Below are 23,796 nucleotides of genomic sequence, written 5' to 3'. Positions count from 1 at the left end.
GAAGTTAATTCTGCAAGAGGTTGGTGCTGATTTAGTTCTGCAAGAGGTTGGTGTGGAGTTAATTCTGCAAGAGGTTGGTGCGGAGTTAGTTCTGCAAGAGGATGGTGCGGAGTTAGTTCTTCAAGAGGTTGATGCGGATTTAATTCTGCAAGACGTTGGTGGTATCTAATCAGGGAACTAGAGGAATTCTCGCTTGTATCTGTTTACAATACAGTTTCAATCGATTTGCTTTATCGCAAAATTTTTGTTTAATTTTTAGCCCTGATTTCCACTTACGAAAAAAACGGTCCGTTTTCTCTTTGAACATTAGAAAAGAGTCGTAGATAAACTGAGGCAAAACGAAGTGGTTTTTTGTAAGTGGAAACCATTCTTAACGATAAGAATCAACAGAAGTGTGTTCTATACGCACTGTGCAACTATTTATGGACAGCGAATTTGATGCCCACGGTTTTGTAAAATTAGATGCCTCAAAGAGTTCTTAGAATTTTCAAACTGTTACTCGCTAAAGCTATAATAAATCTAGTACTTGAAAAGCGTGTTATTACTTAATTTAATTCATCCTTCAGCAAAACTAACCAACGATATATTTTATAGTCTCTGTTTCTATCAATAAAATCACTGTTATGATCACCACAATTTTTTCTTATTTTCTTTTTGATAATTTTCATTTTTATTAATTCTGTTCGCTACCAAATAGAGCGTCTTGAAATCTGCTTTCTTGTCACTTTTTCTTATCACTTGTCTTGGCTGCTGTCGTCGACGGTATATGGTTCTCCAGCGTTAACACAATCGATGTTGGATCGTAATGGCCAGCCAGATAAAATGTGTCATTGTTATCGTAAACGGATTCGTATTGCTTCGGATCCGGTCCATACTTTTCGGTGTACTGATCGAACGGCAACACTTTACATTTGTGGGAAATGGTTTGAACGTCGTTTTCGTCTTCGTGCGGTGATTGGAATAGGCCTCCCTGCAATTTTTTTTTTAAATTTTAACTTTATTAAGAATTTGTACAAATGTTGATGTACAACGTACAAAACTCGAACATATTGCACTACAATTAAAAGCCCCAGTGAAAAAGTGTTTGAACTTTTGAGACTTTGTTTACTTGGGGCTTATTGGACTGCTGAACAGTCAGTCTGACTGAGTCAGAGATGGGATATGTAGTTTCGATAGGTTTGGATATGTTAAGAGTGACCGTAAATCGTGCTACTCAAAGTTACACCACTCCCCATGGTCCACAATCTTCCCAGTTCTAAAATGTAAGGATTTTGAAGGATTTATGAGGTTTATTTAGGTTCCTTTCTGAAGAGATTATGAGGGTGGTAGTATGTTGGTTCCTTAAAATCCTCCACAGCACATGGTCCACCTTCAAGAACTTTAGGATTTGGACGAATTTTTCAGAAATTTTTGGGTTATCTTCTTTACATTTGGGATTATTGTGGTGGCAGCACTTTGGTTCCCATAATTCTAGCACCCCACATGGTCTACCATCTTCCCAGTTCTAGAACGTCAAAATTCTGATGAATTTTTCAAGATTCCTAGGAATCCCTAATGAATCTAGGGCACCAAGTGATTTTTGAAAATTTTTCTTTTATTTGAAAGGTACTCCGCACGGGCGCCGTGCGCAATTTATAAGACGAACAATTTCTGTAAAAGTTAGATTTCTCGCACTAAAGCTTTGTTGGCTTGGTTGTACTAGGATCACGGACGAAATAGGTTTACGGGTCGTAAGAAACTCATTCGCAGCAAACGCTCCAATTGTTCTGACAGCTTTGTTTGCACCAGGCAACTTACCGGATAGATTAGTTTCGGACAGCCGGTTGTCTCCTCCGGATGATAGTACCACTTAACGCGCACAATACGATTATTCGTTGACGTTTCCCACATGCATTCGATTCGGCCGATGTATGGTCGATCGGGTCGCCCGGTTGATAGGAATACGGCACTGTCGCCGACGCTAACTGTTTCCCTTCCTCGTTGGATGGTTCGATAAAATTGCTTTTTGCCACGGCCTTTAGCTCCAGATCGTTTAATTCCTTTGCCCGACCAGGCCCACAGTTGTCTTGCCGGCAAGAATGCAGCAATTTTGCTATGATTTTCCGCAGAGTTTTGGCGTTCTTTCTTTTTCGTTGGTTGCTGATGGGGAATAGAAACAAAAATCGTGGGTAAGAGAACTATTGTGCGGAGAATCTAATTTCAAAGAAAATCGTATTCTTACATAGTTTGATCCTGAACTGTCTGTCACTGACGAAGTGGCCTCTTCTTCAGTCATCGTTTCTTCTTTAATTTCCGGCTTAAACACCTCATCGTTCTGTTCGTTCGAATCATCTGTCTGCGATACATTGTCCTCTTGCGATAGAATTTCGTCATCTTTCGCTTCGCTTTTGACCTCGACGGCCGACTCAGCGTCTCGATGATAGTGTTTCTTGTGCTTCCTTCGTTTCTTATGTTTCCGGTGCTTGCAAAACTCGTCGCTACACTTGTGCTTATGTTTATGCTTTTTGTCAACACTGTTCTCTTCCTTGTTCTTGTCTTTACGGATTTTCTTGAGACGACGACGTTCCCTACAAAAATTGCAACCGATTTCGTTAACCAGTCCCAGGCAAATCGCTCATATCACAAAGCACGGCCACTTACTTTTGCGCTTCTTTGCCTTCCGCTTTCATTTTATCCTTAAAAATACTAAAACAATTTGTACTGGTGGTTGGCTCATTCGTGCCTTCCGATGTTGCATACGTTTCGGAATGGCTGGAGCGTTGCTTTCGTTTACCCAATGTCAGCAGAGGATTCGGATCATAGTCTAAAATGAACGGTAACAATGAGATCGGGAAATGTTATTGTGGCAATTCAGGCTTACCAACAATCGGATAGTCAGATAGCAAGTATCGGATATCTTCGATAGCAATGCGACCACTGTCTCCATCGTCAAATTCGACAGCAATAAACTTTGGATCGAATTCATAGTCACTGCTACTCGGATGGGCTGATGTTCCCGGATACAGACAACGATACTGTTGACTCCAATACGCACATAAACGAGAGCCTGGCGGAACCTCGGAAACTGATTGTGGAGCGACCTCAAGAATCTGACATGAAGAACAAACGTTTCAGAACACGAAGGATTTTTTATGGAAACCGAGGAAGACTTACCGCATCTCTTAGGATCTCTTCTCTGGACATTATATGTGGACGATTTCCACGCTCACCATCCAAAGTAACTGAATAAACATCTGGTGGTTGAACCGGACTGAGACTTCCAGCGTAAAATAATCCACCCATGGCGGTCAATACTCTTTGCTTTGACGTAGACGATAGACTGTCCAAATGCTCACCAGTCAGTGTACATCTCGCATCGATTCTTTTTTTCTTACTCTTCGATTCGGATGATCGCCTGTGCTTACGATCCTTACTTTTCGATTTTTTGTGTTTCGACTTCAACACTTTATAGTCTCGTTTCGTTCGGCCGAATAATGCTTCCTGTGACAGCTCCTCATCGTCGGGCACTTCTTGTTTTATAGAGTTTATATCCGATTGGCTAGTCTCGTCAGTCATGGATGAGCTGTTGTCCGTTTTTGAATCATTGAGCCGCTTCTTCGACGCAAAGATGTAACCGACCAAACTTTTCGCTTTCATTGTAGTCAGTGAGGACGAATCAACGACATCAAGTTTACGCTGTTTGCACGCGGATGATGTGTCAGCTTCGTCGAATCTCATCGATTCCGTGTCACTGTGCATTTTCGACGAGTCCGCTGGAAACGTTTCCGACTGTGACGACGAACTGATGTTCGGTGAGATCAATTCCGTTTTTGGGGACTGTTCGCTGTCGAATGAAAATGATTTTGATGACGATGAGGGTGTTGATTCCCTGGAATGATTGGCTTTGTCCAAATTTTTGATTTCATTCAGTTTTCGTTTCTCTTCTTGGAATTCTTTTGCGATGGCATTCAGTTTTTGTTTCATGTCCGTATGCATCGCACTGTACACCTCTTCGGGTGTCGGAAAATTACATTTTTCGTGACAACAACTGTCGATCTCACCGGTAGCCTTTTTGCAGGAACACTGTCGTTGATACGAAGCTTTGACCCGGTTAAAGGTTTCATTCAAATTTTTCTCAACAAAATCCTCATCATCATCAGATTGCTGGTGCTTGCTTCGACTGCCGCGGCGCTCTTTGTCATGTTTCGATTTCTTCTTCTTGCTCGATTGCTTATCTTTATGATGCTTCTTATGACGCTTCGACTCCGATCCGTCTGTGGATGTGGACCGTTTTCGACTGCGCTGACCCACCTCTTCCTGAAACCGTTGCTCAGCTAAAGCACACAACAGATTCAAGCCGCCCAGTGGTTCCGTTACGTTACTTGGAATGTACTCTTTGGGTTGCATAGAGCAATCGATGGGTTCAGTTTGTGTAAGCGAAGTGTCGACGTTGTACACCATATCAGCCTTTTCGATAGGCTCTTGTTTAATGAACGTTTTCTTTTCGAATGCTTCGATGCTATTGGATAGTAGTTCCAATCCACTCAAGTCAGGCGCATGCAATTTCTGTGGAAAATTATTGATAGGCTGATGATCCGTATCGATTGATTCGGATGATTCATAGGATGATAAAACTATCGGATCTGGCTGACGGATAGAAATTTCCTCAATGACTATGGACGATGTGACGGTCGTGTTGCTATCGAAACTGGTTTCGGTTGTTTTAGTGCTATTCAGGTCTTGTTGATTAAGTGGGTGAGATGTATCGACTTCGGATAGACTGGACACATTATGGCACATGTCGTTGAACGCAACGGATGTAGTAATAGCAGATGAATCATTTGTGGGACTAGCGTTTGACGGAAATGTGCAATAATCTTCACCGGTTGTGTCGTCCTCACTCATAACTGGTGTATCGGTTTGGATATGAGCATCTTGAACTGTTAACAAACAAAGAGAAAAAGTTAGGCTTCCAATTCACACGCCGTGGACTTTTAACAATAGTCTATAGTGACACCTCATCGCTTCTGCTCATTTCTAAATTATTGATCAGCGATAGAGTCAACAATTCTAAGATAAGTTGCAGTTAAAAGTCCGATTTTACGAGTTGAAACGGCAGATTAACAGTATGAAAACCAACCAAAAGACTCGATTTCCAATTTTTCTAAATCTTTTAACTAACCTTCTGGTACTGATGGCGTGCTACTTTCCAAATGATCATTAACGGGACTCATATCTCTCCGGTCTGACAGAGGCGAAAACGAACGAGTCTCAATGTCATCAATCATGCTTCCACACGGATTATTATGCGAAGCAATTTGAATCAGGCTCCCTTCCGACTGATAATACATTTGATGGTGAGCTTCTAGTTCCGGTGTCATGCTGGTCTGTACAGACGTTGCTATCGTTTGTATGGATGTTGACTTGCATGGATCGAACATATGAGATTGTTGATGATGGGCGGATGTTGTGGTATTGCCATTGGAAGCACTACTACAATCTTCGATTTTGATTAACGTTGCTGGTATTGGAAGTTGATTGGACATGGCAGACTTTCTTTTATTGTCCGAAGTAAGCGCTACCAATCGGGTGCTGTGTGTTTGGGTGTGCTGCGTAAGGAGTCTTATGTTAAATCGTTTCTAGGTCCGATTCGTGTCGAATTGTTACCTGATGTAATGTAGCACCACCTAAGTAATCTGTACCCAATAATTGGATGGGTGCTAATGGAGGCGGTTGCATTTGCTGGGAGAGCGGAGCCATCGGAGGCATTAACAAGTGAGGAGTTTGCAACTGTTGCTGATAGGAGGGCCATACAACAGCTTGTTGAAAAGGTTCTGGATAAGAGATATACAATTTATCTATGGGAAAGGATTAACAAATAACAATTCGGTTAAAAAAGCGATAGAAAGCAACATTAAAATCTAAAATTACAAACTTATAAAGCATGACGCAATGCCGCAGTAAAATTATCATGAATTAAATTGAGGGAAACTTGTAAATATTTTATAAAATTAGATTCCCATTGAGAATAACAATGCAGACGAATGTCGGGTCTTTATCACTTTTTTTTGTAATTCTAATTTTAGTCAAATACGAAATCAGTAGATCGAGAACTTATGCTTATAAGTCCACGATTTATAACCTATGCCATATTGTCATAAACGGACCATTATGTGCTATAGTTTTCCACCGAAATGATAGGGCGTCAATTCCCGTTTCAGACAATTCCTCACATGAAGTTTTTCTAGAGATTACATGACGCGACGTGACAGTTGGGATCAAATGTCTATCTTTTCCAAGTGACGTTTTAAACGTCAAACGTCACATATGTCCTTAAGTTTACTCAAGCTTTATAATTTAGGTCGTTGGGTCTCAATAGCTGTCGATCGACTCCGATTGCATGAAATCATTTTTACAAATTTAAGATGAGTACACAGTTCGTGAAAACTGGTTGAAAAATGCCTGAAAAATTGACACTTTGCAAAATGATTGAAAAATTTCGGCGCGAAGTTTTAAATGTGCGAATCAAAGTTTCTGTGTTTTGTGATTTATTGATTAGTTGAAACTATTTCCTTTTCGTGCTGGAGTGCGAAATATTGAATATTGAACCAATATCGACATTCAAAGAGTTTCAAGCTCTCTTCATCTGGAACCCATCATAACATTCAAAAATGTCGAAATTTCGAGTTGGCTGTAGCTTCGTGGCCAGGTTGCCGAGAGACGCAATTGCAGCACAAATTAGATTAGAATTACTCCATCTACCTATACCTAATAACGACCTGTAATAAATGAAGACTTGTGGGTCACGTGCGGCCAAGGATACCGGTTCTCCGAAACTGAATGCATTCCCGTAGACTACTCGAGTCTCTCAACCAAAATATGAACAAAAAAAAATCAGAGGTGGTGTCGCGTCGCGACCCTATTAAAGTTAGTTTTAAACCCACCGCGAGATGCATACTACTCGGGTTAGTAATTGCCTATATTTACTCTATTTTCCGGGGAAGAGTTGCTCTTTGGGAAAATAACATTTTGACTAAATATTGATACTATACGTATGTAACCGCCGCAACATGAACTTATCTACATGTAATAACGAGCTATCAATTGAAAAAGTTGAAAAAGAAAATAACTTACCCAGAGATGTTGCTGTCGGTAGAAACATAAACTGTCCCGATGATGGATCACGTACCAATTGAAATCCTACAGGTGGAATTGGCATTGGAACCATTGATTCAACAGGAAGTGATGCTTTATTTAAATAAATGAAAGAATCAAATTAAACCAAACTAATGACATGATGAAGTATTAGAATGGAACGTCCGGAAGAAACAATTCATCCGATGTTAAAAATATCCTAGTTGACAGGACCATATATTTATGATTTTTTTCGCTAATAAGCTATCTAGAACAATCTTCCCAAAAATAGCAGTCCTTGGAGAGAACTTCGAGAATTGTTTCTATATAGGGCCCTGCTAACTCTCTCTCTCTCTCTTAATTTCATTCTCCAAAACCGTGAAAGGTGCTCAAGCACTATTGTTTTCTGATACCCCAACCATCTTGACCAAAACAAGCAAAACTCAATTTGTTTAAATGAAAAACATATTCTAAACATATCCATTCACCATGTGAAGACATCATGATGAAGGAGGTGTGGCTTCGCGTTAACATTTTTTGTGTCATCACCACTCCCCAGCTCAGCCATTAGCAAATAGCATTTAAGCATACGTTTAAACAGCCAATCGGCAGTGGTTATTATCGAATAAAGGCATATTGTTTTGATATGATTTTCATTTCATGGCTTTTTTATTACAATTTTATTTGAATGGTTGCGTGTTTGTTTTAGTTTTTTTTTTTTTATTTATATCTTTTGCATAATATTACATTTCTACAGTGGTTTTCCTTGGTTTTTGGAATGTGATGACGTCGTACATTAATTGAATGCATGGTAATGCCTCTTACAATCTACAAGCATTTGTAATTATCAATTCTGCTACGTTGTTTGTTCTAATTGTTTTCAAATGTGTGATCAAAAATCTTTTACTTCTTTAATTTTAACATAAATATTTCCATGTTATAATAGATGTTAAAATTTCGTAACATTGGTTATTCACTTTACTGAAAGTCCGGTTCTTACATCATAAAATACGACTGAAGAAGTTCACTATCATATGGTTCGTAAGTAATTAAAAAAAAAGTTTGATTTTGGGGCATTTGTTAGCACGTAATTACTTATTGATTTCGATGAAGTTTCGTCTATTTAATGCAGAAGTAAATTCTAAAGGTTAATTTTCAAGATCTGGCTGATGGTCTAAGTCTTTGAGTAATTCCCAAAAGACCCTGGGCGTTTTGATCGAGACGATAGTCTAGAGATCCCTTTTTCTCACCTCACTCTTCTTTTTTTTTGCAAAATTCTAGGAACATCGCTTTCTTAGTAAAATGTCCTCTCTTACTCCCTTTTTCAGGTTACACAAGACCTGGACATAGTCCATGAAAAAGTTGTAATTCCTTATTAAAGATCTACATCTACACTTCGTTCTCGTTTACCTTTAACACCTTTAAAGGCACAGATTGGGAGATAATACCGCAGGAAGTGGGAAAACATCCAAAAATAGTCGGTATTTTTAACCGCTCTGTGGAACGGAAAATGTCTACATAGTGCCTGCTCGCTCATGGTAGATAAATAAAATGAAGAAAATTTTGATCAGTACCAGGCTCACTCACATAAGCTACAACTCATTGCTTATCTTTATCATAATTTTCTGTGACTGAACAGTTGTTGAAAGAAACTAAGCCGAATAATGTTTTTTGTAATTTTTAGAATGCAGCCAAAGCTCTAAAAACAATAAAATATTTATTTTTCTTTTGAAATGGTCCAAACGCTCCAATGTGTCCAATCCACTTCAGGTGTGTCTTATGATCACGACTAGTGTAAGTTTTTTTTAATGAAATATCACGTATTCACGCCATAAGTGCGGTCGAAATTTAAAATCTTTCTCACGCAAGTGTTTCTAACGCAGCGTCATTTTCATACAAGGAAGCGTTGAAATGTATTTTTCGGTTCACTTTTTCATCGACTCGTTCACTTGAAATTCAAATTTTAGGCACACTTACGGTGTGAAATATAGCTGCTCTCCAGTCGAAGCATCCAATGAACTTTACTTGCTTGGACAAATGATAAAAATGTCTTTTGTCAACATTGACCTTGCCTTGGGGTAGGGTAATCTCGCACACCACACAAATTCATGGTGTGCGAGATTCACCTCTAAGTGGTGAATCTCGCACAGTCATGACTTTTCGTTACATGTCGTAAAAGGACGCATACTATGATCGCGTGTGCGAGATTCCCCGACACCCTTGCCTTCGACTCGGTTGAATAAGTTTCACACAAGAAGCATTACTGCTATAATTGATGGATTCGTCCTGTAGATATGCAATATGAAAAGTTCAAGATCCTAAATCGCAATTCCATAATCGACTTTCCGATTAGGATGTCGTAACACCATCACATGGTATTTATCGCTGTAACGTAATATAAAGTGGCTTATTACAACCACAGGGACTTGTATTGACTTTGAGCTCAAGAGTAATAGTAGATTACTGTACCAGTGAAGGAATTTGATATCGCGTATCAAGGTGAATAAAAATATCCGAGGGCGTCAGCCCGAGGTACTTTTACTCATCGTTTTACTTTACGAGAGAGGCAAAGACTTTTTACTAGTGAGGGAATGGCATCATTACCTCACTAGTAACGTAAAACCCATTACATAACTCGGTATAAAAAGGAAAAAAAACTTGTGTTTACAGAACTTGGCTTCGTCTCGGATCAACAAAATACACACAAAGACTCTACTTTTCATCTTTATGTCCCTTGTTATGTAAGACGGTAATTTAATTACGAATTTGTTGTTGTTTGACTGCTATATTAGGTGTAATATATGTGGAGCTTTAAGTTTGATTGATAACCATTTGAAAGTGGAGAACAATTGATAATTTTGTAGACGGAAACAAAAACTTTTACAGACGGAGATCCGATGATTAAGAGAGTTTTATTCAACATTTTTTTTTTTTGATTTGACGGCCTTCCCTAGTCCGTTTATTGTTTCTGGCGTCGTTGTCGATAAGATGAGAAATCAAGAAAAAAACATTTTTACTTACTCGGATATTGCCACAATGTAGGTGGCGTCCTGACAGCATTTTGAACATTCGATACACCCATTGTTACGGCCTCTGAAGAAAAGGGAATCATGGCTGAATTAGTTCCTGTGAAGAACATGTTTTGACTGAATGCTGATGTTGCGCCGCCTAAATGTTTTGTGGGATATGTTGGTTGTGTTTTGATTTGTTTTGAATGAATAACGAAATAAAACTTTAAACTAAATATAACAAAAAAACGTAACCATAAAATATGAACAAACAGAACTGCTTCATGAAATGAAAGTAAATTATAAAAATGCAAAATTATATGGCTTAGAAGCATGCAATAATATGTCGATGGTTTCGTTAGATAAAAGTATGTAAGATCCGAATACGAAACCGACGAACAAAACAAACAAACAAAAAAGGAATGTATAACATGAATATGCCAATGAGGTGTACGGATATTATAAATCAAACTTGGAAGAGATTTTATCGATCAATAAAAGAATGGTTTATTAAAGACGATTGATTGTGTTGAAGAATCTCTTAATTTTAAGTTGGTTACCTCCCGAAAAAATGGGTATAACATTTGCTCAAAAAAAACATTCTTTAAATAATTCCACTCATTAGTAATGGAGCTACTTTGTCATTTAAGAGTGATATCACTAAAACATCGAACAAAATCAGACATTTTGGGACAAGGGGTCACAGATATTATTGACTTATAGCTCATTCGATTCGTTGAACTTTTGCGAGTAAAACGTAGTACCACGTTTGGTGAACTTTATTTTGTTGTCGACGAGGGAGGTCATGAAGTAAGGGTGTGCCAAAAGGGGCCCAAAATCGTTTTCTCGCGATTAGTCGAGTAAGACCATTTTGGGAAAAAAAAACTTTTTTAGCTGGAGAGAGACGCACATTTTGAGTATACACACCACCAGGTCCATGTTAACCTGTTGGTGATATCAATCATTTTAGGTGAAAAAATAGGTGTTTAGAGCCTTGGTTTAAGATTTAAGTAAATTAATAACTCGCTAAATAGAAGAGTGCAATCAGGAAGTTAAACACAATCGAGCGATAAATGATTTAAATTTGTTGGTAGCACTGAAAAAAAGCGGACGTCACTTATGAATGATCGCTAAATACAGGAAAGGCCAATAAAATTTCAGCCAGTAGAAAGTCAGTTAAAGCAAACTTAGGCTGAAATTTAATTGTCCTTTCCTGTAAAGGAAAATCAATTTTGAAGTTTTGAAATATACATTGTGATTGGAAGACAATAGTGTAGACTTACATAACGACGATTCGAACGTTACATTATTACATTTGTAGGGTTTATTCAGTGTGATCGAGCTTGTGTATGTCTATACCCGTTAGTCGAGCTTATCCGAAGCCTTTAAGATTTTACACTGAATATACACTGCAAATGTAATAAAAGCAGTTCAAATGTTCTGACCCTATAACACACATGAAACTTAGTACAAAAGGAATGCAAGATTTTGAGAGAGTCATTATGATTATCAATTTTACTTCTTGAACATGGGCTCCAAACTATTATGTTCATAATGATTGCACACAGCCCAATTGAAGTTAGCCCGGTCCAGGTACTTGTGTAATTCCGTGCGCCTTAAGTTCTTTAAGATTTTTCTTTGTTCCATGTTGTTTGCCACGAAAAGTTGTGGAACAAAATTTTTTCCCGGAAAATGGAAAATCGTTTTTCCGGCCGGAAAAGCCATTCATATGAAAACCTTCAAAGTCGAATAACTCCGAAAATACAATGTTTTTTTGAAAAATTTCTTCTGTTTTGGAAAGTATGGCTCATTACCGATATTTCATGGAAGAACTTTTTTTTAGAGGAGTTGGAATGGAGTCGTTATTAGGGTTCACCTAAAAAGTGTCCCGGAAAATTCATCAACTTTGAAGCCATTTTCCCTGGCCATTTCGATTTTTTTTTTCATTCGAAAGCTACATTCAAGTACTTCTGATTTTAGCCGACCGGGCATGATCCATGTTCGGGAGCCTGAGATATGACCTGGGAAAGTCATGTATGTCCATATAAGGATTTTTCAAGTTTTTTCTAGATCAAAAAAAGATAGGTAGCTATAATTTTGGGATACTAATTCCAGTGTTTCTTATACATACAACTCGTCACTACTTCCCCTCTCCTTGATATCGGTTCAAGGATTATGGGAAGTTCCATATTTGGGATGTTATTGATGGTTTTCCCTATGAAAATATTTATTTACTTTACGAAAGCATTTTCGTGTGACATAACTATTTTATTGGTCCCGTTCCAGGATGAAATAATTTTTGTGACTGTTCATGGAGTAACCCATCCAAAATAATGTCTCGAATCCCGAAGTTTCTAGCACTACCTTGTTCTAGACACTAGACATTTCTTACGTTTTTGGCAATTTTTTCGGCTAACATTTGAACTTTTAACAAGTTTGAAGTCACCAGAGATCAGTTCCTAAGAATAAGTCACGTCTTCATGGTCCACTGTCTTCCCTACCCTACAGAACGGCAGGGAATTCTGAAATTTTTTTTGGTTCCTTTCTGAAGTCTGTCGATGGTTAAGGTAACAACAGGCAGTTCATAAAAAAAACAGGAAGGAACCAGAAAAACCGAAAGAATTCCCTGCAGTTCTGTAGTTTTAGGGTAGGGAAGACGGTGGACCATGAAGACGTGACTTATTTTTAGGAACTGACCTCTGGTGACTTCAAACTAGTTAAAAGTTCAAATGTTAGCCGAAAAAATTGCCAAAAACGTGAGAAATGTCTAGTGTCTAGAACAAAGCAGAGCTAGAAACGTAAGGATTCGACATTATTTTGGATGGGTTACTCCATAAACAGTCACAAAAATTATTTCATCCTGGAACGGGACCAATAAAATAGTTACACGAAAATGCTTTCGTAAAGTAAATAAATATTTTCATAGGAAAAACCATCAATAACATCCCAAATATGGAACTTCCCAAAATCCTTGAACCGAAATCAAGGAGAGGGGAAGTAGTGACGAGTTGTATGTATAAGAAACACTGGAATTAGTATCCCAAAATTATAGCTACCAATCTTTTTTTGATCTAGAAAAAGAAAAATCCTTATATGGACATACATGATTTTCCCAAGTCATATCTCAGGCTCCCGAACATGGATCATGCCCGGTTGGCTAAAATCAGAAGTACTTGAATGTAGCTTTCGAATGACACCACTCTTATGAAAAATAAATTCGAAATGGCTTCAAAGTTGATGAATTTTCCGGGACACTTTTTAGGTGAACCCTAATAACGACTCCATTCCAATTCCTCTAAAAAAAAAGTTCTTCCATGAAATATCGGTAATGAGCCATACTTTCCAGAACAGAAGAAATTTTTCAAAAAAAAACATTGTATTTTCGGAGTTATTCGACTTTGAAGGTTTTCATATGAATGGCTTTTCCGGCCGGAAAAACGATTTTCCATTTTCCGGAAAAAAAAATTTGTTCCACAACTTTTCGTGGCAAACAACATGGAACAAAGAAAAATCTTTGTTTTGTTTCTGAAAAACCATGCCTGCTGAAAGTCGCTAGTTTAATACTGCATGTCACTGCCCAACAAACGCATACAAAATTTAGTACAAAAGAGAGGACAGAATTTGAGGGCAAACGAATGAAATTCTCTTACAAAAACATGCATTCTTTGCACTAAGTTTTTTATGTGTTGTAAGGCCGATCAGTTTACAGTCCCCAAATGTGAACGACCGATTTCTTCAGTTAGTCTACATCGTAAAAGTATTTATAGCAAAATGATACTGAAGGAACAGTACCCTTCTTCGAAACTGAACCTAAAGGTGAAAAAAGTAAAAGCTTGCGAGTAAGGCAGACGACAAATAGAGGAAGAGTTTTCAGAACCTCAGCGACTGAAATGCGTTAAAAACTAGAAAATTAAATCCGAAAATTACCAAAATTTAAATTGAAAAAAATTTAGTTTTAATTAAGATTTATGACGTCTTTCTCGGAAACATATGACTTTAGTTAAAATAAAATTTATTTCGTTCAAACAAAACTTTATTTCACTTTTTATTGAGATTTTTATCCTCCAATTATCGCTCATTATAATCGATAAACTTATGCACGAAAATGTTGGTCTCTATCTCTTTCAATTTTTTATTATTATCGTTTATTTCGAATGGAATGTCCACGAGTTCCCTCAAAATTCTTTTAATCGTATGCAGTATAGGCATATTTACAGTGTTAAAATGTTTATAATATTCCGTTCATTCATGAATCATGATTCATTTACAAATATACAACGTACCTAAATCAGTCGCAATCCCAATACCAAAACGATTTATTTCTTTCGGCTGATGTTGTTGTTGGGCATGTTCTTGTAAACGCTGTCGTGCAACTGCAATACCCACAGGTATACCTAAACAAAAACGACAAAAAAAAAAACATTTCGTATGATTAGTTCGAATGTAAAACTGGAAAAACGATCAGTGAAAGGGATTGTATGGTTGGGTTTTGTTCGTAATCGTAGAAAGGATGAAGACATTTGGTCGAAGCAAAGGTGTATTTCCATGATGTTTAATGTTTATATGAATAAATATTTACAACCTACGTGAGATCATAAACTCCCCAGAGCAAACAGCGTTTTAGTTTTCATTGTGCGAAGGCTTAACAAAACGAAACTTATTGATTAACAATGAGAGTTCTGATATTAAAATAATTTTTGACTTTCATGGTACGTGCTGTATCTTGCTTTCTTCCTGCGTTTGGACTTCCTACAAGAGCACCTCATTTCCTACTCCGAGTGGGATTTACTAATTTACTAATTTTTCTGTTGCAAAAGGCATTCGTGAGGATGGACCTCTTGGAGGGATGGAGTTCTAGGAATCAACCTCTTGAGATCTGAATATTTCCCTAGGTCCAGAAGAAAGTTCAAAAAACCCGAAGGAAGTTCTTCTCATCCTAGAATTCGTGCACTGGGAAGAAGATGCAATTTCGGAGTGATGCAATTCTAGGAAGTGACCTCTAGACATCGCAATCCAGAGGAAACTAAAATAAACTGATGGAAATGCTTGCTATCCTTGAGTTCTAGCTTTGGGATGCAAGTGGGAAGACTCACGAATGATCATACAGTTATGGATCACTCAAAGGCACCATTGAGTGAAAATAGTGGCAATCGTTCGAAATGCATAAATTGTCACATGGAAAATTACGAGAAATGTACTGATGCTTCTTAGATAAAGCTATCGATTTTTTCAGGACACTTCTCCGGGAATCCTCCATAGCCCAAAATATTCTGGTCCTTGACAAAAAAAACTTTCATAATCCGTTGAGATCATCAAAAAATATGCTGATTTGACGGAGATATTAAAGTTTTAAGTTTTACAGAAAGCCCGGTTTTTACTGGTTCATGAGGCCAAAATTTAGGTCGGAAACTTTGACCCCCAAATGATATCCAATTGTCAAAGTATATTTAAACTACCTAGTGAGCGAAATGACATAGAAACCCGTACAAGGTAGCGAAATAGAGATCTTTTAAAAAAGAATTAGCGACATGCAGGAAATATGCTTTTAATGGATAGTTCGGGTATTTTACAGTATTCCACGAAAACCATTTTTTCTTGTGGTATCAGCTGGAAAAACACAAAATAATGAGAGGCTTCGGGTGTTGGTTTCATTTTTTTTTTTTGAAAGTGCAAATGTATTGAAAGATGAATGTGCAAATTTATGTTATATGAGGGAAGCAGGAATATTTTTTGTTCCTAATTATCCTTGCTGGTTTTTATCTGAATTTTTTCTGAAGCATAATAAACTTACATAAATGTGGGACGAATACAAAGCATATATACGCATTGCAACTCGTTGGGTCATAATTTCGACAAGAACATCAACAACATGTATACGTTTTATGGGTCCACCAACAGTGTTGGGCAGAGCATACTTACCACTTTGTGCTGCATTTTGCATGTTGTCCATTGTGCGTTTCGGCGAATGTGATTCTAATTTAATCACAGCTGTTAGCGGTGTGGGTCCAAGGTTATTTGATGTGGTTATCTCGGATACCTGACAAGGTTCCCGTTTTATCTGAAACACGATTGATAATTAAAAAAATGAACCAGAAATGATGGATTTTAATTTAACGAATCAAATGATGATGCTCGTTGAGCTTTTGTGCCTTTGTTTTATCAATTATATTTTCGTTCAGAATTTGATACAAAAATAAATCATTTAGAGACATTTGTGTGGGTTCCGAATCCACTAAACTTATGACTTCCCCTGCCGAGTTTCGGACATTTAACTTCCCTGTGTTTCTGTTAAGGTATAAAGCAAATATTGGCTACAAAGAGACTACATTCTGCATGTGCATATATAACAACCAAAGCTTCAGTACCATATTATAACACCCAAATGCTAGCTAGGTCAACATATTAAGGGTGGTCGATAGGATACTCGCACGCTGGAACTTTAAACACCCTGGAAAGCAGTAAAGGAGTCGAGGGTAACCCCCAAATAATATTTAAAAAATCTAAAATTTAATTCACTGACTCCTTTACTGATTTCCAGGGTGCCGAAAGTCGACAAGTCACAGTAACCGGCAAAGTGTTAAGAAATAATCACATTTTCGGTTACAACAGATCCTACATAACTTCTAGATTTGACAGTCTTGATAGGTATGTTCCAAGGTCATTTTGAAATGTAAAATTTAATCTACAGAAGACAACTTGACCTCAACTTTCAGGTTGACGAAAATTTACAAAGAAATTTGTTGACATCTATGTGGATGAAATCTGTTTCGTTCGTGTGGTCAAAGTTATGTTTTCAGTTAATTGGAACAAACCTATATGGAATGGTTTTTTGTCCCAGTAAACTGGTGTGCGACAAAAATTTCGACTGGGAAAAAATTGACAAATTACGTGTAACTGCTGTCAGAATCTGTGGGTCTAGAAATATCCGATTCAACCAACGCACTTCAAGCATGAGCTGTACTCTAAATATAGTTCTGAAATGGGACAGTGTATCGAACAGATTTTGGCACTGTAAAAAAATATGAAATTTCATATACAAGATAGAAATCTATTTGACAGCTGTCACTCGAAGCACTTTTGCTTGAAGTGCGTTGATCCTAACCTAAAACTGTAACTGTATGATAAATTGTTATTTTTTCCGTGATATTGTTTGTTATCAAGGGTTGAAAAACGTCTCGCGTACAGTCTATCTATTTCAGTATGGTATATTCACATCCATTATTAAGTAAACAATTACAATTCAAACATTTATCTATCATTAAGTTGTTGATTAAACAAAATGTCTTAAGTCTATTGTACCTATTTAACATAACATCAAACATGCAACAATTCGAACCACACAGTCATCGAAACGTAAGTAACATTTTCGGTTATATAGCAGATACAACGTCGTCTAGGACTTAGAAAACTCAATCATAAATTCAATAAAAGTTTTTTTTTTTATTACTATTTCTCTATAAAGTAAGCTATAATAAAAAGAGTATTGTACCCAAACATCAATAGTCGAGTTGCTTATGCCATAAAAACGAGAACAATTGCATTTTCATTTGATTTTCAATTAGGTGTAGCGTTTTGACGAAAATATTTTGTTTCTTAAGGCCTGCATTATTACCGCTAGCAATACTAAGAACAATTTGGAACCGTTTTTGTATAAATTCTATGAAAAATTAAAAAAATATGGTGTTTCTCGTACCATTTTCTACACACTAGAAGGTCATCAAGTCTGCAACCCGGTGAATCTTTACGTCGAGTCTATATTCGTTTGAAATTCCCTCTAAAATGAGCTACGACACGACTATATTCCTTTCCAGTCACATATTTTAGAAAGCTTTAAATCCAAAAAAAATCTGAAAAAGTCATGGTCGGGAGCACTTTTTGTAATTGTTCAACGGTGGCTCAAATTTTTTTAAATTTTAAAGTGTGCCAAATTGAAGCCACGGTCTCTACGATTAATTATCATATACACTTAAGATAAATTTTTCCGCACAGCCGGCAGAACTAATCTCACTATGGCTTCGGGACCAAAAAAGTCGGTTTTCAGAGGTGCGCATGGGAGCTTCGAACTTCAATTTTTTTTTTGGTATTTTCGTGTTCAGTGGACCATTCTGCATCGCACCTACCCGCAGGTCTTAAAATCAAATTACTTTCGTCAAAACGCTACACCCTATTAGGTATTGTCGAAGCACATGAGAGTGTTCCACGCGTGAAAAAATCATTAAGGAACGATTAGCACTTGCGCCTCGGTCATAGGTTCATTAAGACAAGCTGAAAATTTGATTTATTTAATGAAAATCGGAAGCTTTGAAAGTAGTTTTAGCAGCGATCATAAATTTGAAGAGGGTTTGAAAGTTACTTGCCACTGAGAACAAAACTGCGATGCCATATGTAGACCATCTAAACCTTAAAATATGCAGGCAACGTCAGGCCATATGTGAAATTTTTCTGTGTTCTTTTATTTCTAATCGATACGTTCTTCATTTGAGCAAAGAAATGGTTCAACAGCATACCTCTAAATATACCGGTAATTTTATATCGCTTATCGGTCCTCAAAGTCTAGTACTTCAAAATATAAATCTTCGAATTTTTAACGTTTTCTATATTTTATCAATACAAAATCCCCATACCTTTAGACGAATTTTGATTTTTATGGTAACGGGTTCACCTTTCCGGTAATTTTACCGTTAACACCGGTTAAATGCAGAAATTTTGAATTAGCATTTAACTGATATATGTCCATAAGCGACTCGACTACAACTAAATGACTATATGTATGCGAGATGGGTACTGCATTGGTAATAAATGCAATAAATGTTGTTTTTTCTCCTTCATTCAAATTTATTATGTTCTTTTCTGTGGTAACATACCTGTAACAGAGAACAACCAATATTTCGACTATCCACAATATTATTTGTTGAAGATGATGCGGCAGATGTCCATGAAATTGGAATGGTACGACTGCAGCCAGAGCTTATATCATTCGTTCGAATTTTATTCGTTAAAATGTCGGTGTGACGAGAATGGTTTGACAGATTGGTTGAAGAATTGCAATTTGAATTGTGATGGATTCCATCGGTTTTGCCGCATAGGGCACTGGTGGAAGTCTTGCGATCAGATTTAATGGGTACACTTGCAATTGATGTTAATGGAGGCACCTAATACACAAATAGTGTTTATGTGTAGAATAGATCGAATGTGAGGGATGGTTTTTTTTTGGTTTGTTTGTTCCGAAATAAGTGTTAATTCGAAAATATGCTAAATGATTGAATGAACAGACTACAACTATCGATTGAATGAATATGATTAAGCCTTTCAAATGGAAACGATGTGGAGAAACTGAATGCCGATTTTAGTAAAAACATATTTAATTGAATTAAAATAAAATTATTGATAATAGAATGTGTCTTCTACCTTTTCATATCACACACGCTAATTGTTTGTGATTCACGTTGCCTTCAATGATTATTAAAGGATACTAATAAACGACCGATAAATTAATTCAAAACTACCGATAAAAAATAATAAATGACCGATAAATACGGTACCGACAGAAAATAATAAATTATTGATAGACAAATTCACAGGTACCGATAAAAATATTCAAAACTACCGATAACTTTTTACCGATAAAAAGTGATAAAATACCGATAAATTAATAATTTTACGACTATTCATCGGTCAAATTCCATTTTCTATCGATAGTTTATTACTTTCTATCGGTAGTTTATTAATTTCTATCAGTAGTTCATTATTTTCGATCGGTAGTTCATTGTTTTCTATCGGTAGTTCATTATTTTCTATCGGTAGTTCATTATTTTCTATCGGTAGTTCATCACTTGGGCCTTTCTGTTAATTTTTTTTCGATTTCCAATCAAAATTTTCCAACTGAGGCCTTTCTCTTAATTTTTTCGATTTCCAATCAAAATGTTTTCGATTTCCAATCGTAATTTTTCCACTGAGACCTTTCTGTTAACTTTTTTCAATTTCCAATCAAAATTTATCCTCCTGAGGCCTTTCTGTTAATTTTTTTCGATTTCCAATGGAAATTTTTCTACTGAGGGCCTTTCTGTTAATTTTTTTCGATTTCCAATCAAAATTCTTCCTACTGAGGACTTTCTGTTAATTTTTTTTCGATTTCCAATCAGTAGGATTTCCAATATGTTCGCTAAAATGGGCTGCATTTGTTTGAACACTAAATGGTTGAAATTTAAAAAAGCCCTGCCGGGACTTCGCCCGACTGAGGCAAAAGGCCCTTCGGGAATCGCCCGAACGCCCAGTATGGCCAGTTCGAGCCTGGACGGGGAGCCTCACGACGTTTACGACATTTATAAATTGGTTTTTGTTGTGTTTTCATTTCTCTATTATTACTTCCGTTATTTTTTTTTATTTTGTTTTTTATATTTTTCGTATTGTCTAAAAAATCTTGAGCACTAAAAATTTATGTTTGACCAATCGATAACAACAATTGACCATTAACATTAAGTATTATAAACTGACGATAGAAAAAATTTAAGTACCGATAGAAAATGATGAACTACCGATACAAAATAATGAACTACCGATAAAAAATAATTAATGATCGATAGAAAGTATTAAACTACCGATAGAAAATAATGAATTACCGATGGAAAGTAATAAACTACCGATAGAAAATGATAAATGATCGATAAAACGACCAGTTTATCGGTACTTTAGTACTTTTTATCGGTAAAAAAGTTATCGGTAGTTTTGAATATTTTTATCGGTACTTGGGAATTTCGCTATCGGTACTTTATTATTTTTTATCGGTACCGTGTTTATCGGTCATTTATTATTTTTTATCGGTAGTTTTGAATTAATTTATCGGTAGAATATAATATCCCATTATTAAATAATAAACGGTTTGACTGCTTAGGGTGTTATTAAGTTGATTGCATACAGTTGTTATTAATTGATTTCGATACTTATTTGTGCGCTTAAACAATGTTAAATTAACATTCTAGTTAATAATATAAACAATATTCAAGTTAGTTGATAGTTGATGTTCAAGTAAATCTCGTCATCGTTAAGGTGGCTAAGTCGACAGATTTTTTTTTAGAAATCCGGAATTCGAATTTATACTGAGCTTATACCTCAAAGGGAGGTACGGAAAAACAGGAAAAGTGTCCAGTTCAAAGTTGTTGAAAGACTAGATTCTTTGATATCCATTTACAACAATAATTGTGATATTTGTGAGAAAGTTTCACGAAAAAAGTACATATTCACTGTTTTGCTGACTCCGCAATTGTACCACGGAGACGAATTTTAAGTTCTTTAGATTTTCTGGCTAGTCTCGTGAATACCATTAAGGTGATGAATTGAACATTGATTAAACATTGAATTAAAACAATTAACATGTAAAATAATAGTCATTGCACACTATGCGGAGAATAATTGCATATCGATGAACCCCTTTTATGAACCTAGATATAGGAGTGAAATTGGTTAAAAAGCTTATGACCTAAGAATCTGACTTTTATAAACTTTACAGATTCAGATTCATCTCGTCAATACCTTTCATTTGACATATCACAAGTAAATTAATGCCATCCAGAGCTATGGGTGAAAAACTAAAGTAAACATTGTTGTTCAAACAAGTTGTTCAAGCTGTTTTGCAGCGTACGGAGTCAAGTGTTGACATCGTTATACGCCACGATGTTAAGTTAACACCCAAATAAGGGGCAAACAACGTCGAACATTTTCTGTAACAGTATGGGTCTCAAAACAGTATCGATTCTACCCTGTTTCCAGCTGTTTTTCCGGAGTCAGTAAGACAATGGATATGAATAATTGTTGTAAATAGGTGTCAAGTATTTTAGAGATGATAATATTTTTGGTTGTCACCAATCTAATGTTTCAACATCTTTGAACGGCAAGTTTTTCCTGATTTCCCGCACCTCTGGAGAGCCGAGAGTTTGGAGTGTGAATGACGTTGCTCAAAAGATCCAAAGCGGGTGTAGTATTCGTAGCCAATCGCCATGATGTACTTGACACAACTGAAACTGACTGAGATATACGCTAGGCGTACTCTCGTCAGGTCCTACATAGCGCGCAGAAGCATACCAATCAATGTTCAACGCACAATATCGTATAGATTATAGATGTAGTAACGGAGTGATAGCTGAGGAGCTACGAGCTCTCGGCCTATGGATGATTTAGTTCATGATTAAATGCTTCGGGAAGAAACAATAAAAATGATGGATCGGATTATTAGAATAAGCAATGAGTGACATTAAACTTCGTTTTACTAGCAAAGCGATTTAAAAGTAGGTTACATTCGATGCTGAACGTAATTCATTACATGACCTAACTTTGTGATAACGGCTTTTCGACAAGTGTAGAGTAGTGTATATCCGAGCCGAAGGCGAGGTAAACAACTAGACTTGTCGAAAAACAGTGACCGAAGCAAGTTGCCACATGTAATGAAGTACGTGTAGCAGCATCCAATATATTTTCGTTTACTACCTGTCCCATGCAGAATTTGAATTTTTCGCATAGGAAAATGTAAAAAATGAACCGAAAATAGTCCACATATAATGGATCGTTTTCGCAAGAGGGAAATTGCTATGTAATGGTCAACTTTCGCATGGGACAGGTATTAAAGTAATTCACGTCTGATGTATTATTCAGTAAAATACCTTATGGAACAAATGATGGGCACACTTACGAATGAACCATTTAAGAATCTTACTAAAAATGCTCATTTGTGCCATTATTTGAACCATAAGATATAATAACGTAACTATCTTAATGTAGATGCTAATGATACAAACTTACCTGAATTTGTAATGGTTCTATTCCGTGCTCCCATCGTCCAAATGATGTTTCCGTTTTCTTAGTTGCTACAGTTCCACCCAAAAAGTCTGTCTGCGATTGAACAAAAATGCTGTTCGCCTATAAAAAATTTAAATTGTGAAAATTCGAAGCTCGAACATTTTGATATGCATGAACAAAGTAAAAAATTAATTTGGTAAAAAGGTTTGGAAGCTACATAGACTTATGGTAAATGTCGTTGAAGATGTACAAGGTGTTGTGGTTCGTTACGGCTAGCCGTTTAATTAAGCCCTTGGTTATCGAAATCGAACAAAAAACTCAATCTTAAGTGATCTTACACGCTAACCTAAGAACCGGAACATTTAATAGTTCAATAAGAAAATGACACGAATCATTGTAGTATCAATGAAAGTGTAAAACAGGTTTGGTCTAATGTCCGCCCGGAGGACATAAAAATTTGATTTTCGTACTTAAACACACTCATTTTCATATTATTTTGACATAAAATGTGAGTGCGTTTAAGACGAATTCGCCGATCGACCATACCTGTTCTAGACTTTCATTGTGTAGTATGGTATGGTCTAATGACACCGCGGGGTAAAACGCACTCCTTTTCGGATTCTTTTGACATGAATATGACGTATTCATGTTCAAGATTTGACAAATCGGCCATACATGTCGATCTCAGGAAAAAGAAAATTATGTAAAATCCATTGCATAACTCGGACGAAACATGAATTGTCACGTTTTTCGTGGTTTTCGAATCAACAATATGACGGCGCGATGTACCTTATTTTCTATAGGCCATGAGAAAACTTCTTTTTGCTGCCAATTGATCGAAGGACATTCCTAGTGAGAAAAGTACAACAGTTTCTATCCCATCCGT

At 36.7% G+C, this 23,796-nt stretch overlaps 1 protein-coding gene across 1 annotated transcript in view; it reads right to left on the bottom strand.

Moving 5' to 3' along the window:
- Positions 1-433: 433 nt before the first annotated feature.
- LOC119074299 (protein winged eye) overlaps positions 434-23,796 on the bottom strand; it is a 96,244-nt gene continuing 72,881 nt past the window's right edge. Inside the window, exons 6-19 of the mRNA XM_037180318.1 lie at positions 22,914-23,030; positions 18,986-19,273; positions 16,041-16,179; positions 14,405-14,515; positions 10,135-10,281; positions 7,114-7,227; positions 5,647-5,837; positions 5,162-5,588; positions 3,154-4,919; positions 2,861-3,089; positions 2,641-2,803; positions 2,222-2,567; positions 1,798-2,139; positions 434-970 (exon numbers count right to left, since the gene is read on the bottom strand). Of these exons, the coding sequence (XP_037036213.1) occupies positions 722-970; positions 1,798-2,139; positions 2,222-2,567; positions 2,641-2,803; positions 2,861-3,089; positions 3,154-4,919; positions 5,162-5,588; positions 5,647-5,837; positions 7,114-7,227; positions 10,135-10,281; positions 14,405-14,515; positions 16,041-16,179; positions 18,986-19,273; positions 22,914-23,030 (4,629 nt within the window). The 3' untranslated portion in view covers positions 434-721. The remainder of the gene's footprint in view (positions 971-1,797; positions 2,140-2,221; positions 2,568-2,640; positions 2,804-2,860; positions 3,090-3,153; positions 4,920-5,161; positions 5,589-5,646; positions 5,838-7,113; positions 7,228-10,134; positions 10,282-14,404; positions 14,516-16,040; positions 16,180-18,985; positions 19,274-22,913; positions 23,031-23,796) is intronic.

Source organism: Bradysia coprophila, unplaced genomic scaffold (genome assembly GCF_014529535.1).
Source record: "Bradysia coprophila strain Holo2 unplaced genomic scaffold, BU_Bcop_v1 contig_151, whole genome shotgun sequence".
Taxonomy (NCBI): Eukaryota; Metazoa; Arthropoda; class Insecta; order Diptera; family Sciaridae; genus Bradysia; species Bradysia coprophila.
The sequence above is the reverse complement of the archived record's forward strand: the minus strand, read 5'-3'. Positions and strand labels throughout refer to the sequence as shown.